Below are 18,599 nucleotides of genomic sequence, written 5' to 3' on the forward strand. Positions count from 1 at the left end.
TTTTGCAAAAGTTTAGTTTTTCTTACTAAATGGTTAATGGTTTTCCTTAAGAAGTCTGTAATCCAGAGTGATGATAAATTCCCTGCTAGGTAGATTCTTTGTTATTCTCAAAGAACAAAATAAGAAGGTAGTGGTAGAGAGACACATTTGAGTAGGTCCAAATGTGTATGTGTTCTTGTGTTGGATCAAGCATTCCTGTCTTGCATTTTTAAAGTGGCAGTTTTTATATTTTGAGCCAATGCCTCAGATCCTGATATATCCCCTTATCATATGCATTTTGTAAACATTTTTTTAAAAACCCTCTTCTTTTACACATTCTTTGTTACATTATGGAACACTCTTATGCTCTAATTGGTGTGAGCATGTATATGATGAGTTCACCATGTTTTTCTGTTGTTTTCCCTCTAATCTGACCTAACAGGAAGCTCCTGATGTGTTGAAGTGCCTTGTAATCCACAGTGAAGCTCTGTGATTTGTCTTACTGAGCTCTAGACTTGAAAGATTCTTGTTCCTCATTCAGAGGTTGCTCCTTTTCTAACAGTATCCCTCACGGATTAATTCCCATCTTAATTTGTCTCTGATAAAATACCCGATATGTCACTGAGGTGGGGCACTAGGTAAATCTGAGTTGTTCTGGGAATTTAACGTTAACAGTATTTGTATGATGAAAGGGATCGCTAAACTTCAAGTCAACAGTGGGATTTTGTAATTAAAAAGCTAGCATCTAAGTTCCAAACGAAAGTGGGTTTGCCTTACTACCGATCTCTCTCAATGTTCTTCCATTTCTCCTTTTCTTGCAGAGCATTTTATCAAGAGCCTGCCAGAATACCACGTGGTGGGCCCAGTTCGAGTAGACGCCAGTGGGCATTTTCTGTCCTATGGCTTGCACCATCTCATCACGAGCAGCAGGAGGAAGAGAGATTTGGATGGCTCAGAGGACTGGGTGTACTACAAAATTTCTCATGAGGAGAAGGACCTATTTTTTAACTTGACAGTCAATCGAAGATTTCTTTCCAATAGCTACATCATGGAGAAAAGATATGGGAACCTCTCCAATGTTAAGATGATGGCTTCCTCCGCCCCCCTCTGCCATCTCAGTGGCACGGTTCTGCAGCAGGGCACCAGAGTTGGGACGGCGGCTCTCAGTGCCTGCCATGGACTGGTGAGTATGGGCACTGGCCTTTCCTTCCTCTGCCCTGGCCCCTAGAGCCTCAGCCGGTGACCTACTACCAACAGATTCACAGATGCACTGATATATGGGAGTTAAGCCCCTGTGATGTGATGATCCTGGCCTCCAGAGGGGTTGGTGAGAAAGTGTTTAATAAATAATAGATCAACTTGAGAGGTACAAAGAGTAAGGTCACTGAGGGTTCAGAGGAGGCAGACAGAACTCCAACCAGGAATATTAGGACAGGGTTGGAGGGGGAAGAAAAGGAAAGATTTGAGTTTGGTCTTCAGCCTCTGAGGCAGCCCTGAGGGTATTGTTGACTAACTGGCTGGGCAGCATATTTTGAATGAGCAGAACTTAGATTTGGACTGAGTGAGAATGTTACGAATAATGAGGGTGTTAGCAGCTGCTGTGATGGAATAGTTGACTCTGTGTGCTTCATAATCAGACTACATGAGGAAACCTTGGGCGGTCAGTTGGTCCCTTTGTGCCTCTGTTTTCTCATCTGTAAAATGGAGATAATAATAGTACCTGCCTCATGGAACAAGGTTTGGCAAACTATGAACCATAGGCCAAATGTGGCCTCCCTCTTGTTTTTATAAATAAAGTTTTATTGAAAGGCAGATATATTATGTGTTTACAGATCGTCTACGGCTGTTTTCGACCTGCAACAACAGAGCAGAGTAGTCGGGGTAGGTACTGTGTGGCTGAGGAACCGCACAATATTTGCTACCTGGTCTTTCAGAAAAATTTTGCTGACACTCTTAATAGGGTATTGTGAAGAGTGTTTAATAAATAGTTAATAATGAATGTTGGCTGCTGTTACTATATTTTATTATTTGAATATGCCAGACACGGGAATATGTTGTTTACTGTGTGGTTCGTGTACATTGTCCCCTTTGCCTTGTTTTAGCAGATGAGGCAGCTTGGAGACGTTGAATAAATTCACCGTGCAAGCTACCTTGGGTTCAAGTCTTTCTATTATTATACGCTATATCTCAAAATGCAGAAACAGTGACAGCCCCACCAACAACTGCAGGGCAAACAATGCTCAGGAATTCTGCTGAGATTTTTTGAGGTGTGTGTTTAGGGAGTGAGTGAATGCAGGGGAAAGGATCCCAGAGTCCCGAGGGTGGTTATGGAGGAGTCCATTTTTTCGGCCTTGGCACCTGTGCCAGGGCTGGTTTGTTAAGCAAACCTTCTAGTGGCACTGGCATTCCTACAAAAGGCACTTGTTCCAAATTTTTCCATTGTTACTGCCATTTTGCTAAGAATTTCTGTACTTTGTAATTTAGGGCTCTGTTTATCTTGTATCTGTAGAGTTTGGCTTTGCTAGAATACTGTGAGAAAATTCATATAAAACATTATATAGCAGTTTAAGTTTTCCAAAGAGCCTCTGGGAATGAATTGCATTTTACAATAAAGTCTTGCTTTGCCTCTTTGTGTAAATTTGGATTTTCATATTAGGTATTTATCATTTTCTCCTAATTAGATCATACCATAAAATCAAGAATGGTGAATGGTTTTCTATTTTCCTTTTCCTCTTATCTCCGGGCTTTACAAGCGGCTTAGTTGAGCTGCAGAACATTTTCCAACTGTCAACCTCTAGGCTTGCTGTGGACTCACATCACATCTGCCCTTTGCAATCTTGGCTCTCATTTCTGTGAGACAACTTTGGAAGCATCATGGCACCTGATCCTTTATGGCCAGAACTGAAGAAAGAGCCTTTGATGATGAAACATTATCATGCTCATTAAGCATGAGCACCTTTCCATGGGATGGAGCAGTATGGTCTGCAGACTTGCAGAATCAACATCACATTTAATGGGAGCTCATAACAAAGACAAACCCATGGGCTCCACTTCAGACCTAGTGCATTAGAGTCTCTGGGGATGGGCAAATATCTCTGTGTGTGTGTTTAGCTGCTTTATTGAGATATAATTCACATACACACAGTTAACTCACTTAAAGTTTATAGCTCAATGGCTTTAAATATATTCAGAATTGTGCAACCATAATCATAAATTTTAGAATATTTTCATTAGCCCACAGAGTAAACCTGTATCCCTTAGCAGTTACGTACCGATTTTCCCATTCCTCCAGTCCTAGGGAACCATTAATCCACGTTCAGTCTATAGATTTGCCTGTCTGAAACCTTTGTTTTAATAAGCTCTCCAGGAGTTTCTGATGCCCACTGAAGTTTGAGAAGCCCTGGACTAGAGTAGTCATTCTTAACCCTTGCTCAACATTAAGATTAGCTGGCTAGCTTTAAAAATGGACCCATGTCCCAACCCCATAGCCTAGATGTTCTGATTTAATTGGTCTGAGAGTAGATTCCAGACATCAGCATTTTGTAAGGCTCCCCAGGAGATTCTAAAGTGCAGTCAATGTTGCCAACCACTGGCTTAGCATAAGTGAGTGTTAACAGGTGGTATTTGGTCAATATTACTCTAAAGTAGCAGATCTCCCCAGGTGATTCTAATGAGCAACCAGGGGTACAACCACTGCTCTAAATTGCTCCCTACTTTCATCTTGTGCTTTCTAAGAATTCCATATTGTTTAGCATTATCCCAGGCTTGGGAAGAATACTAGGACCCTTTCAATTTCAAATGGCTTCAAGGAACAAGAGCACTATCATGTAGGCATTACCAGATTCATACAAAGTTCAGGAGCACAAAGTGGTAGTTAAGATGATAGAAAATTTTCACATCCAAATTAGTGAATGATTTTTCTAGAAGAAACACTCCCCTGGCAGGATTACCTTGGAAATTTTTACATATAATTGGATGTTTAATGGATGGTTATTTTAAAAAGGCACCAAAGCCAAATGAGTTTCTTTCCTTTCTGTGTTAGCACTACTTGACTGGATTCAAGTTCATTTGCTTGTGTGCCAAAATTTGCCAGTGTCCACCTAGAGTGGTCCTAGTCAAAAGGCTAGTGGTTGGACTATGTCTGACTTCTGACCACATGTCTAGGGTCTGACATGTAGTGTATTTGTTTTCTCTTTCATCCAGGGCTGACCCTACATTCAAATTCACAGGATGGCAGGCCTAGGATCTGCTGGTTCTAATCACTTCTCCACTTTTAGGGGTAGAAGTAGTACTTGAGAAGTCTTTCTTAGGAAGGAAACACTTTCATGTGGACCAGGACATCTGCCTGTTATTTCTGGGGTGCAAGCCTGGCTTTCTTTGTTTTGGATGTGGTCATTCGAATGAGATGTTGGAGCTGTGTTCTCCTGGAGTTGTCTATGATTTGAATTTGTTTAACAGTTTAGTTGATTTGCTCCATTCTCAGCTTTTTGATGGAGGAACTGTGTTCTTTAATCAGTTAGACTCTGAATTTATCCTCAGGAATGAGAATTTCAGTGGAGGTGGTTTTGGTTTTGCTGTTGCCAGGGGCACTACAGGATTGATTCCAAGTGAATTTGCTGTTAGTATTTCGGTTTAGATTTCTGCACTGGAAGGATAGTGCAAAATGTGAGACTCTACCCTCATGCATAAGATAGGATTGGGGTTCTGATTTTTCATGGGGCATTCAACTTCTGCCAAGCACTTACCCTCTGGACTGTGTACCTGGATCATTAAAGTAATAGTTTTAATTTCTGTTTACAACACATTATTTAATTCCTGTTCCTAGCATTTCTTAGCTCAGGCTTTACTAAAGTGAATACAGTTCTTGGCTTGTCAAAAACTCTAGTCCTAATTCTAGCCCCTGCTGGGAAATTAAATTCTAATTCTATTTATTTATTTATTTATTTATAATTTAAATTTTCCTGAGACCCCCACCGTGGCAGGCCCGACAGCCAGGGCAGGCCGACCAGCCCTCCACACAGTGGGCGTAAATTCTAATTCTTAATCTGAATAGCTAGCTGGCCATGGATCTCTCAAGAGCCATCCAGCTTTAACTCCATCTACTCTCCAGCCTTAAGTTTCCCTTTGGGTGCATTGAGATTTCCATTCTTGTTTGAAACTCAAATATGGATTAAACTTTTGAGAGAGGCATTTATTAGTTATTTTTATGTTAAACTTTTTATTTTGAAATGTTGCAGATTCATATAAAGTTGTAAGAACTAATTCAAAGAGGTTTTAGTATGTATCTTCAACCCAGTTTCCTCTGATGGCAACATCTTACAAAATTATTGTACAATATCAAAACCAGGATTTTAATATTGATATGGTCAAGATGACATACATATTTATCACAAGAATCCCTCATATCATCCTTTTATAGCTGTACCCATTTCTTTCTTGCTGCCATCGCCTCATATTTATATTTTACATTTAAGTCCATAACCCATTTTGAGTTAATTTTTGTGTGAGGTATGAGACTTAGAGGCTCTCCTTCCTCTCCTCCTCCCTCCTTTTCTCTCTTTCTTCCTTTTTTGCTTTGTTGTTTGGATGTTTGTTCTAGCACCGTTTGTTGAAAGGCTATCTTACTTTCATTAAATTGCTTTTGCATTTTTTTGTAAAAAATTAGCTGGATGTATTTTTGTGAGTCATTTCTGAGTCTTAGGTTCTGTTTCATCAATAGCAAACAGTCTTCATAACTGTAGCTATATAATTAGCCTTGAAATTGGGTAGACTGATTACTTCCATTTTAGTCTACTTTTTCAAAATTATTCTAGTAATTCTAGTTTCTCTGTCCTTCCATATACATTTTATAATAATCTTGTCTATAAAATCTTGCTGGGATTTCGATAGGAATTGTATTCAATCTGTACATTAGTTTGGGAAGAATTGACGTCTTTGCTATGTCAAGTCTTGCAATCCATGAACATGGTATGTATCTTGATTTATTTAGATCTTCTTTGATTTTTTTCATCAGTGTTGTGTAGTTTTCAAAATCCTAGCTTTATATCTGTTTTGTTATATTTATACCTAAATATCTCATTTTCTAAGTCCTTATAATTTTAATTTTAGTATTCATGTGCTTATTGCTAGTATATTAACATATAATTAATTTTTGTATGTTTACTCTGTATCCTGTGAATTTTCTAAACTCTCTTATTAGCTCTAAGATGGTTTTATTAGAAGATTCCTTGGGATTTTTTATGTATACAATAATGTCCTTTGCCAGTGGGGCAGTTTTATTTATTTATTTTTCATCATATGCATTTTAATTTCCTTTTCTTGCTTTATTGCATTGGCTAGAATTTTGGGCAGTATATTGAATAAGAATAGGGAGAGCAACATTTCTTGCTTTGTTCCCAATCTTAGGGAGAAGGCATACAGACTTTTATCATTGGGTATAATATTAACTATCTGTTTTGCTTTGTTTTGTTTTTATAGATGATTTCTATCAAGTCAAGGAAGTTTTCTGAGAGCTTTTTTTTTTTAAATATATGTATGGGTATTGAATTTTGTCAAATGCTTTTTCTGCATCGATTGATATGATCATGTGCTTTTCTTCTTTAGCCTATTACTATGATGAACTACATTGATTCATTTTCTTAAGTCTTTATTTTTTAAGAGCAGTATTGGAAATAGGAATGCTTTTACACTGTTAGTGGGAGTATAAACTAGTTCAACCATTGTGGAAGACAGTGTGGTGATTCCTCAATGATCTAGAACTAGAAATAACATTTGACCCAGCAATTCCATTACTGGGAATATACACTGAAAGGATTATAAATCATTCTATTATACAGACACATGCACATGTATGTTCATTGTGGCACTGTTTGCAATAGCAAAGACTGGAACAACCCAAATGCCCATCATTGATAGACTGGGTAAAGAAAATGTGGTACATATACACCATGGAATACTATGCAGCCATAAAAGAGGATGAGTTCATGTCCTTTTCAGGGGCATGGATGAATCTGGAAACCATCATTCTCAGCAAACTGACACAAGAACAGAAAACCAAACACTGCTTGTTCTTACACATAGATGGGTGTTGAACAATGAGAACACACAGACTAAGGGAGGAAACCGTCACATTCTGGGGTCTGTTGGGGGGTTGGGGACTAGGGGAGGAATAGCATGGGATGGGGAGATTGGGGAGGGATAACAATGGGAGAAATATCTAATGTAGGTGACGGGTGATGGAGGCAGCATACCACCATGGCATGTGTATATGTATGTAACAATTCTGCAAGATCTGCACATGTACCCCAGAACTTAAAGTATTACCTATCTATATATACATATATATATATATATATATATATATATATATATACAGTATTGGATTTAGATTTATATCAAAATTGAGAAGGTAAAGGAGATATCTCATAAATCTCCCTGCCCCTACATATACATAGCTTTTCCATTATCACCATCCCCCACCAGAGTAGTACATTTGTTACAGTTGATGATCATATGTTGACACATCATTATCACCTAAAGTTTATTGTTTACATTAGAGTTCACTCTTGGTGTTGTACATTGTATAAGTTTGGACCAATTTATAAGGACGTATATCCACCATTATATTCTTATATACAGTATTTTCATTGCCCTGAAAATTTTCTGTGCTGCACCTTATTCACTTTTCCACTCTCCTACTTCTGGAAACCATGGATCTTTTTAGTTTTGCATTTTCTAGAATGTCATATAGTTGTAAGCATACAATATGTAGCCTTTTCAGATTGGCCTTTTTCACTTAGTAATATGCATTTAAGTTTCCCTTGTTTTTGTTTTTGTTTTTAAGACAGAGTCTTGCTCTGTTGCCAGGTTGGAGTGCAGTGGCACGACCTCGACTCACTGCAACCTTCAATCCCTTGTTCAAGCGATTCTCCTGCTTCAGCCTCCTGAGTAGCTGGGATTACAGTCATGCACCATGGCACCCAGCTAATTTTTGTATTTTTAGTAGAGATGGTGTTTCACCATGTAGGTCAGTGAGGTCTAGATCTTCTGACCTTGTGATCTGCCCGCCTCAGCCTCCAAAAGTGTTGGAATTACAAGTGTGAACCACCATGCCTGGCCCCCTCTTTTTTTATGGCTTGATAGCTCATTTCTTTTTAGTGCTGAATCATATTTTATTGTCTGGATTTACAGTTTATGTATCCATTCACCTACTGAAAGACATTTTTGTTGCCTTTAAGTTTTGGCAGTTATGATAAAGCTGCTATAAACATCCTTGTGCAGGTTTCTGTGTGGACAAGAGTTTTCAAACTCATTTAGTTAAATACCAAAATGTGTTACTGCTGAATTATAGGGTAAGAGTATGTTTAGTGTTGTAAGAAGCAGCCGAATTGTCTTCCAAAATGGCTGCACTATTTTGCATTCTCACCAGCAATGAAGGATGGTTCCTATTGCACCATATCTTTTTCAGTATTTGGTATTGTCAATGTTCTGGATTTTGACCATTCTGATAGATGTGTGGTAGTATCTCTTTTTGTTTTAATTTGTATTTTCTTCACCATGGGAATGCGTATGATGTGGAGTGTCATGATATGCTTGTCATCTGCATATCTTCTTTAGTGAGGTTCTTGTTATGATCTTTGTTCTATTTTTTAATCAGGTTGTTAATTTTCTTATTGTTGAGTATTAAGAGTTCTTTGTATATTTTGACAGCAGTTTATTTATCGGATGTCTTTTGCAAATATTTTCTCCCAGTATATGACTTGTCTTTTCATTCTCTAGATAGTGTCTTTCACAGAGCAGACATTTTTAAGTTTAATAAAGTCCAGCTTATCAATTATTTCTTTTATGGGTAGTACCTTTGATGTTATATCTAAAGAGTCATTGACAAAAACAAGATTACCTAGATTTTTCTCCTATATTATCTCTAAAAGTTTTACTAGTTTTATGTTCTACACTTAAGCTATCATCCATTTTGAGTTAATTTTCTTGACAAATGTAAGATTTATTTAGTTAGTTTTCCCAAAGAGTGTCTAGATTATTTTTGCATGTGAATGTTTATTTGTTCAGCACAATTTGTTGAAAAGTCGTCTGTCTTTTACTACATTGCCTTTGCTCCTTTGTCAAAGATAAGTTGATTATATTTATATTGGTCTATTTATGGTCTCTCTATTCTGATTGATTATCTATTTTTCTCCTCTTTCATTAATAGCATGTGGTCTTGATTATTATACCTTTAATGTTAAACTTGAAGTTGGATAGTGTCAGTTCTCCTCTTCTCTTTCCATATTGTATTGGCTATTCTGTGTGTTTTGCCTCTCCATATAAATTTTAGAATGATTTTGTAGATATCCATAAAGCAAATCACTAGGATTTTGGTTGGAATTGCATTGAGTCTATATATTAAGTTGGAAAGAACTAACATTTTGATACTATCGAGTCTTCCTATCCATGAACATGGAATATCTGTTCATTTATTTATTTTTTTTATTTTCTTGATCAGAATTTTGTATTTTTTCTCATATAGATCTTGTACGTATTTTGTTAGATGTATACCTAAATATTTAATTTTAAATACTTCTTGTTTATTGCTGGTATGTAGGAAAACAATTCACTTTATTAACCTTGTGTCAAGCAAGGCTAGATACAATCACTTGCTATAATTATAATTATTTGTTAGTTTCAGGGGTTCTTTTAAAAAAAATCTACACAGCATTCATGTCATCTGTGAACAAAGACAACATTATTTCTTCCTTTGCAATTAGTATATCTTTTATTTACTTTTTTTGTTTTATAGTATTACCTAGGACTTTCAATATGATATCAAAAAGGAGTGGTGAGAGAGGGTATCTTTGCCTTACTCTTGATCTTAATGTGAAAGCTTCTAGTTTCTCATAAGTATGAAGAAATATTCTTTATTAAATTGAAGAAATTTGTCTCTATTTCTATTTTACTGAGATATTTTATCATAAATGGGTGTTGGATTTTTTTCAAGTGTTTTTTTCTCCATCTATTTGTATGATCATGTAATTTTTTTCTTTAGCCTGTCAATGTCATTGATTACATTAATCAATTTTTGAATGTTGAACTAGCCTTGAATTTATGGGATTACTCCTGTTTGATTATGTCGTATTGTGTATCCTGCCTGAAATGTTTCTGGGTCCATTTTAGCCATGGCTGGAGGTGGAGTGGTTGGGACACAAGGAGCAGAAAAAATGTCTTCTTATATATATTTGAGTTCAATTTGCTAATATTTTGTTGAGCGGTTTTGCATCTATATTTATCAGATAAATTGGTCTGTAGTTTTTGTTCTTGCAGTTACTTTGGTTTTGTTGTTAGGGTGATGCTGGCCTCATGGAATAAGTTAGGAAGAATTCCCTCTGCTTTTATCTTCTGGGAGATATTTCAGGGAATTGACGTAATTTCTTCTTTAAATGTTTGATAGAGTTTACCAGTGAACCCATCAGGGTCTGATGCTTTTTCTTTTGGAAGGTTATTAATTATTGATTCAATTTTTAAAATAGAAACAGAGCTATTTACATTGCCTATTTTTTATTGTCTGAATTTTGAAAGCTTGTGTCATTCAAGGAATCATTTCATCTAGGTTACCAAATGTTGGGGCATGTAGTTGCTCATAATATTCCTTTATTCTTTATTCTATAATATTTCTCACATAATGAACATGTGAGAAATGTTCATTCCCACATTGGTATAAAGAAGTACCTGAGAGTGGGTAATACTTAATGTCTACGAAATCTGTAGTGATGTCCCATCTTTCATTTCTGATATTAGTAATTTGCGTACTTTATTTTTTTTCTTAGTTAACCTAGTTCAAGTCTTGCTGATTTTATTGATCTTTTAAAATAACCAGGTTTCGGTGTTATTGTTTTTTTCTACTTTCAGTTTCATTTATTTCTGATCTAACTTTTACTATTTATTTTCTTCTTGTTGAATTTAATTTACTCTTTTCTTTCCAAGTTACCTAAGGTGGCATTGGCTCATTTTTCAAATATTGAAACAGCCTTGTATCTCTGGAATTAATCCCCCTTGCTCATGGTGTACAATTCTTTTTATATATTACTAAATTCTATTTGTGAATATTTTTAAAAACAACTTTGACATATATATTATGAAGGTTATTCTTTTGTATTTTTCCTTTCTTTTCAGTACTGTTTGTGTCTGATTTTGGTATCAGGGTAATATTAACTTTATAAAATGAGTTGGATAGTGTTTTCTTAAATTCTGTTTTCTGGAAGAGATTGCATAGAATCTATATTAGTTATCTTTAAATGTTTGGTAGAATTTGTATTAAAGTTATCTGGGCCTGGAGACTTCTTTTTTGGGAGTTTAAAAATAAATTATGCATTTTATATTCTTAATCATTATGGGGCTACTAAAACATTCTATTTCATTTTGGTTGAGTACTTTGTGTTTACTGAGAAATTCTTTTATTTTATCTAAGCTGTTTTTCTTTCTCATCTCTTTTTTGGGGGGAGAAATTTTACTTTCAAATTTGTATTAGCTTATTGTCACATTGCTATAAAGAACTACTTGAGACTGAATGATTTATAAAGAAAAGAAGTTTAACTGGCTCATAGTTCCACAGGCTATACAAGAAGTATGGCTGGGGAGACCTCAGAAAACTTACAATCATGGCAGAAGGCAAAGAGGAAGGAGCCACATCTTACATAGCCAGAGAAGGAGGAAGAGAGAGTGAAGGAAGGGGTAGGCGCTACACACTTTTAAACAACAGATTTCATGAGAACTCACTATCACAAGAACAGCAACAGGGAAATCTGTCCCCATTAATTAATCACCTCCTATCAGTCTCCTTCACCAACACTGGGGATTACAATTTGCCATGGGATTTGTACAGAGACACAAATCCAAACCATAGCATATTACTCCTGGCCCCTCCCAAATGTCACATCATTCTCACATTGCAAAATACAATCATCCCTTCTCAACAGTTTTCCAGGTCTTAACTCATTTCAGCATTAACTCAAAAGTCCACTGTCCAAAGTCTTATCTGAGACAAAGCATGTCCCTTCTGCCTACATGCCTGTGAATTCAAACACAAGTTAGTTACAGGGGTACAGAAACTGGGTAAATAACTATATTCCAGAAGTAAGAAATTAGTCAAAACAAAGGGGCTACAGGCCCCATGCAAGTCCAAAATCCATTTGGGCAGTCATTAAATCTTAAAGCTCCAAAATAATCTTCTTTGACTTCATGTGTTACATCCAGGCCACACTGATGCAAGGGGTGGGTTCTCAAGGCCTTGGGAATCTCTGTCTTTGTGACTCTGTAGGGCACAGCCCCCAGGGCACTTTCACAAGCTGACATTGAGTGCTTATGGCTTTTTCTGGTGCATGATTCAAGCTGGCAGTGGCTCTACCATTGTGGGGTTTGGAAGATGGTATTCTTTTTCTCAAAGCTCCTCTAGTTAGTGTGCTAGTGGGGACACTATGTAGGGGTTCCAGCCACACATTTTTCCCTCTGCAGTGCCCTAGCAGAGGGTCTCCATGAGGGCCCTACCCCTGCAGCAGACTTCTGCATGGACATTCAGGCATTTTTATACATCCTCTGAAGTCTAGGTGGAGGCCCCTAAACAATGAAGGGGGAGATGCTACACGCTTTTAAATAACCAAATCTCATGAGAACTCACTCCCTATCATGAGACCAGCAAGGATCAAATTTTTCCCCATGATCCAATCACCTTCCATCAGGCCCCTCCTCAAACACTGGGGATTACAATTCCACATGAGATTTGGGCAGGGACACAAGTCCAAACCATATCAAACTCCATATTACATTTCACTTAGTATAATTGACAAAACAAGCAGATAAAACATTCTGTAACAATCTAGAAGATTTGTACATCACAGTTAATTTTAACTTTTGGACATTTATATATAAAACAGTACATCCCACATTGCATAATTTTTATTGTTTAAAAACTTATTGCCTATATATATATATAAACATATATATATATGTTTATATGTATGCATTTTTTATTTCAGTAGCTTTTGGGGTACAAGTAGATTGTGGTTACATGGATGAATTGTATAGTGTTGAAGTCTGAGATTTTAGTGCACACATCACCCAACTAGTATACACAATGTAGAGTACCCAATATGTTTTTTTTTAAATCATATCTCCTTCTCAATCTCCCACTTCTAAGTGGCCAAAGTCCATTATACAACTTTATATGCCTTGCTTATCCATAGCTTAGCTTTCACTTATAAGTGAGAACATATAGTATTTGGTTTTCCATTCCTGAGTTGCTTTACTTAGAATAATGGCCTTTAGCTCCACTCAAGTTTCTGCAAAAGATATTATTTTTTTCTTTTTTTTTATGGCTGGGTAGTATTTCATGGTGTATATATACCACATTTTCTTTATCCATTTATTGGTCAATGGGCACTTAGGTTGGTTCCATGTCTTTGCAATTGTGGATTGTGGTATAACAAACACATGTATGCGGTTGTCTTTTTTAATATAATGACTTCTTTTCCTTTGATTAGATATCCAGTAGTGGGATTTCTGGATCAAATGGTAGATCTACCTTTAGTTCTTTAGGAAATATCCATACTGTTTTCCGTAGAGGTTTTACTAATCTACATTTCCACCAGCAGTGTATAAGCATTGCCTTTTGCCACACCTTTCACCACATCTATGCCAACATCTATTTTTTGTTTGACTTTTTAATAATGGCCACTTTTGCAGGGGTAAAGTAGTATCTCATTGTAGTCTGAATTTTCATTTCTCTGATAATTGGTGATGTTGAGCATTTGTTCATATGTTTATTAGCCATTTGTTTATCTTCTTTTGAGAAATGTATTCATTTCATTTGCCTACATTTGAATGGGATTATCTTTTTTTTTTTCTGCTGATTTGTTTGAGTTCCTTGTAGATTCTGGATATTAGTCGTCCTTTGGATGCATAGTTAGCAAATATTGTCTCTCATTCTGTGGGTTGTCTGTTCAGTCTGACAATTATTTATTTTGCTGTGCAGAAGCCTCTTAGTTGAATTAGATCTGATTGATTTGTTTTTTGTTTTGTTGCATTTGCTTTTGGGGTCCTAGTTATAAATTTTTTGCATAGGCCAATGTCCGGAAGAGTTTTTCCTAGGTTTTCTTCTATGACTTTCATGGTTTCACGTCTTAAATTTAAGTCTTTGATCCATTTTGAGTTGATTTTTGTATAAGGTGAGAGAGGGATCTAGTTTCATTCTTCTACATGTGGCTATTCAGTCTTGCCAGCACCATTTATTAAATAGGGTGTCCTTTCTCCAATTTATATTTTTGTATGCTTTGTCAAAATCAGTTGGCCGTAAGTATTTGGATTTATTTCTGGGTTCTCTTTTCTGTTCCATTGGTCTATATATCTACTGTTATATCAGTACCAAGTTCTTTTGGAAACTATAGCCTTGTAGTGTAACTTGAAGTGAGGTAATGTGATGCCTCCAGATTTGTTCTTTTTGCCTAGGATTGCTTTGGATATTCAGGGTCATTCTTTTGTTCCATATGAATTTTTGAATTGTTTTCTAATTCTGTGAAAAATGATGTTGGTATTTTGAAAGAAATTGCATTGAATCTATAGATTACTTTCGCAGTATGGTCACTTTCATGATATTGATTCTTCTAATCCATGAGCATGGGATATGTTTCCAGTTGTTTGTGTCATCTATGGTTTCTTTTGTTTCATAGTTCTCCTTGTAGAGATCTCTTATCTCCTTCATTATGTATGTTTCTAGGTATTTTGATTTTGTAGTGATTGTTAAAGGGATTGAGTTATTGATTTGATTCTCAGCTTGGTTGTTGTTGGTGCATAGCAATGCTACTGATATTTGTATACTGATTTTACCTGAGACTTTACTGAATTCATTCATCAAATCTAGGAGTCTTTTGAAGGAGTCTTTAGGGTTTTCTAGGTATACAATTATATCATCAGTGAACAACAATAGTTTGACTTTCTCTTTTCCAATTTGGATATCATTTATTTCTTTCTCCTGCCTGATTGCTCTGTCTAGGACTTCTAGTAGTATGTTGTATGGAAGTGGTGAAAGTGAACATCTTTGTCTTGTGCCATTTTTCGGAGGGAGTGCTTTCAATATCCTCCCATTTAGCATGATATTGTCTGTGGATTTGTAATATATGGCTTTTATTATTTTGAGGTATGTCCATTCTATGTCTAGTTTGTTGAGGATTTTTATCATAAAGGAATGCTGGATTTTATCAAATGCTTTTTCTGTGTCCATCAACATGATCATACGGACTTGTTTTTAATTCTGTTTATGTGATATATCACATTTAGTGACTTGCATACATTAAGCCATCCCTATATCCCTGGGATGAAACCCACTTGATCATGGTGTATTATCTTTCTGATGTGCTATTGGATTTTTTTTATTTATTAGTTTGCTAGTATTTTGTTGAAGATCTCTGCATCTGTGTTCAGCAGAAATATTGGTTTGTAGTTGTCTTTTTTTGTTATGTCCTTTCTTGGTTTTGATATCAGTGTGATACTGGCTTCATAGGATTGAGGGAAAATTTCCTTTTCTCAATCTTTGGAATAGTTTCAGTAGGATTAGTAGTGATTTTTCTTTGAATGTCTTATATAATTAAGCTGTGAATTCCTCTGGCCCTGAACTTTTTAATATTATTATTATACTTTAAGTTCTGGGATACATGTACAGAACATGCAGGTTTGTTATATAGGTATACAGGTGTCATGGTGATTTCCTGCACCCATCAACCCATCATCTGCATTAGGTATTTCTCCTAACACTATTCATCCCAGAGCCCCCCACGCCCTGACACACTCCACTGTGTGATATTTTTCTCCCTGTGTCCATGCATTCACATTCTTCAACTCCCATTTATGAGTGAGAACATGCAGTGTTTGATTTTCTGTTCCTGTGTTAGTTTGCTAAGAATGATGGTTTCCAGCTTCATCCATGTCCCTGCAAAGGACATAAACTCATCCTGTTTTATGGCTGCATAGTATTCTGTGGTGTGTATGTGCTACAGTTTGTTTATCCAGTCTATTATTGATGGGAATTTGGGTTGGTTCCAAGTCTTTGCTATTGTGCATAGTGCTGCATTAGACATACATGTGAATGTGTCTTTATAGTAGACTTATTTATGTTCCTTTGGGTGTATATCTGGTAAAGAGATTGCTGGGTCATATGGTATTTCTCGTTCTAGATCCTTGAGGAATTGCCGCACTGTCTTCCAAAATGTTTGGACTAATTTACACTCCCAGCAACAGTATAAAAGCATTCCTATTTTTCCACATCCTCTCTAGCATCTGTTGTTTCCTGACTTTTTAATGATCACCGTTTTAACTGGCATGAGATGGTATCTCGTTGTAGTTTTGATTTGCATTTCTCTAATGACCAGTGATGATGAGCATTATTTCTTATGTTTGTTGGCCGCATAAATGTCTTATTTTGAGAAGTGTCTGTTTGTATCCTTGGCCCACTTTTTGATGGGATTGTTTTTTTCTCATGAATTTGCTTTAGTTCCTTGTAGATTCTAGATATTAGTTTTTTGTCAGATGAATAGACTGCAAAAATTTTCTCCCATTCACTCTGATTATAGTTTCTTTTGCTGTGCAGAAACTCATTAGTTTAATTAGATCCCATTTGTCAATTTTGGCTTTTGTTACCATTACTTTTGGTGTTTTAGTCATGAAGTCTTTGCCCATGCCTATGTCCTGAATGGTATTGCCTACGTTTTCTTCCAGGGTTTTTATGGTTTTGGGTCTTAAGTTTAAGTCTTTAATCCATCTTGAGTTAATTTTTGTATAAGGTGTAAGGAAGGAGTCCAGTTTCAGTTTTCTGCATATGGCTAGCCAGTTTTCCCTACATCATTTATTAAATAGGAAATCCTTTCTCCATTGCTTGTTTTTGTCAGGTTTGTCAAAGATCAGATGATTTTAGGTGTGTGGCATTACTTCTGAAGCCTCTGTTCTGTTACATTGGTCTATATATCTGTTTTGGCACCAGTACCATGCTGTTTTGGTTACTGTAGCCTTGTAGTATAATTTGAAGTCAGGTAGTGTGATGCCTCCAGCTTTTTTTTTTTTTCCTCAGGATTGTCTTGGCTACAAGAGATGTGAAGAACCTCTTCAAGGAGAACTACAAACCACTGCTCAAAGAAATAAGAGAAGACACAAACAAATGGAAAAATATTCCATGCTCATGGATAGGAAAAATCAATATTGTAAAAATGGCCATACTGCCCAAAGTAATTTATAGACTCAGTGCTATCCCCATCACCGTTGACTTTCTTCACAGAATTAGAAAAAACTACTTTAAATTTCATATGGAACCAAAAGGGTCCCACATAGCCAAGATAAATTTACAAGACTTCCTCTCTTCCTGTTTGAAAACCCTTTATTTCTTTCTCTTGCCTGATTGCCGTGGCCAGAACTTCCAATACTATGTTTAATAGGAATGGCGAGAGAGGGAATCCTTGTCTTGTGCCGGTTTTCAAAGGTAATGCTTCCAGCTTTTGCCCATTCAGTATGATATTGGCTGTGGGTTTCTCATATATAGCTCTTATAATTTTGAGATATGTTCCATCAATATCTAGTTTATTGAGAGTTTTTAGCATGAGGCATCGTCGAATTTTATTGAAGGCTTTATCTGCATCTACTGAGATAATCGTGGTTTTGTCAGTGATTCTGTTTATATGGATTACATTTATTGATTTGCATATGTTGAACCAACCTTACATCCCAGGGATGAAGCCAACTTGATCGTGGTGGATAACCTTTTTGATGTATTTCTGGATTTGATTTGCCAGTATTTTATTGAGGATTTTCACATCAATTTTCATCAGGGATATTGGCCTGAAATTTTCTTTTTTGTTGTTTTTCTGCCAGGTTTTGGTATCAGGATGATGCTGGCCTCATAAAATGAGTTAGGGAGGAATCCCTCTTTTTTATTGTTAGGGATAGTTTCAGAAGAAATAGTACCAGCTCATCTTTGTACCTTTGGTAGAATTCTGCTGTGAATTTGTCTGGTTCTGGGTTTGTTTTGGTTAGTAGGCTATTAATTACTGCCTCAATTTTAGAATTTGTTATTGATCTATCAGGGATTTGACTTCTTCCTCGTTTAGTCTCAGGAGGGTGTATGTGTCCAGGAATTTATGCATTTCTTCTAGATTTTCTAGTTTATTTGCATAGAGGTATTTAGAGTATTCTCTGATGGTAGTTTGTATTTCTGTGGGATCAGTGGTGATATCACCTTTATCATTTTTTATTGTGTTAATTTGATTCTTCTCTTTTGTCTTCTTTATTAGTCTGGCTAGCAGTATATTTTGTTAATATTTTCAAAAAATTAGTTCCTGGATTGGTTGACTTTTTGAAGGGTTTTTCATGTCTCTATATCCTTCAGTTCTGCTCTGATTTTAGTTATTTCTTATCTTCTGCTAGCTTTAGAATTTGTTTGCTCATGCTTCTCTGGCTCTTTTAATTGTGATATTATGGTTTCAATTTTAGATATTTTTTCTGCTTTCTCCTGTGGGACTTTTGGGCCATAAATTTTCCTCTAAACACTGCTTTAGCTGTGTCCCAGAGATCCTGGTACATTGTTTCTTTGTTCTCAT

At 36.2% G+C, this 18,599-nt stretch overlaps 1 protein-coding gene across 1 annotated transcript in view; it reads left to right on the plus strand.

The window, feature by feature from the left end:
* LOC108317654 (A disintegrin and metalloproteinase with thrombospondin motifs 12-like) overlaps positions 1-1,301 on the plus strand; it is a 12,477-nt gene extending 11,176 nt beyond the window's left edge. Inside the window, exon 2 of the mRNA XM_017548303.2 lies at positions 801-1,301. Coding sequence (XP_017403792.1) covers positions 801-1,207 — 407 coding nt within the window. The 3' untranslated portion in view covers positions 1,208-1,301. The remainder of the gene's footprint in view (positions 1-800) is intronic.
* Positions 1,302-18,599: the final 17,298 nt, after the last annotated feature.

The sequence above is a fragment of the Cebus imitator genome, unplaced genomic scaffold (assembly GCF_001604975.1).
Source record: "Cebus imitator isolate Cc_AM_T3 unplaced genomic scaffold, Cebus_imitator-1.0 Scaffold205, whole genome shotgun sequence".
NCBI lineage: Eukaryota > Metazoa > Chordata > Mammalia > Primates > Cebidae > Cebus > Cebus imitator.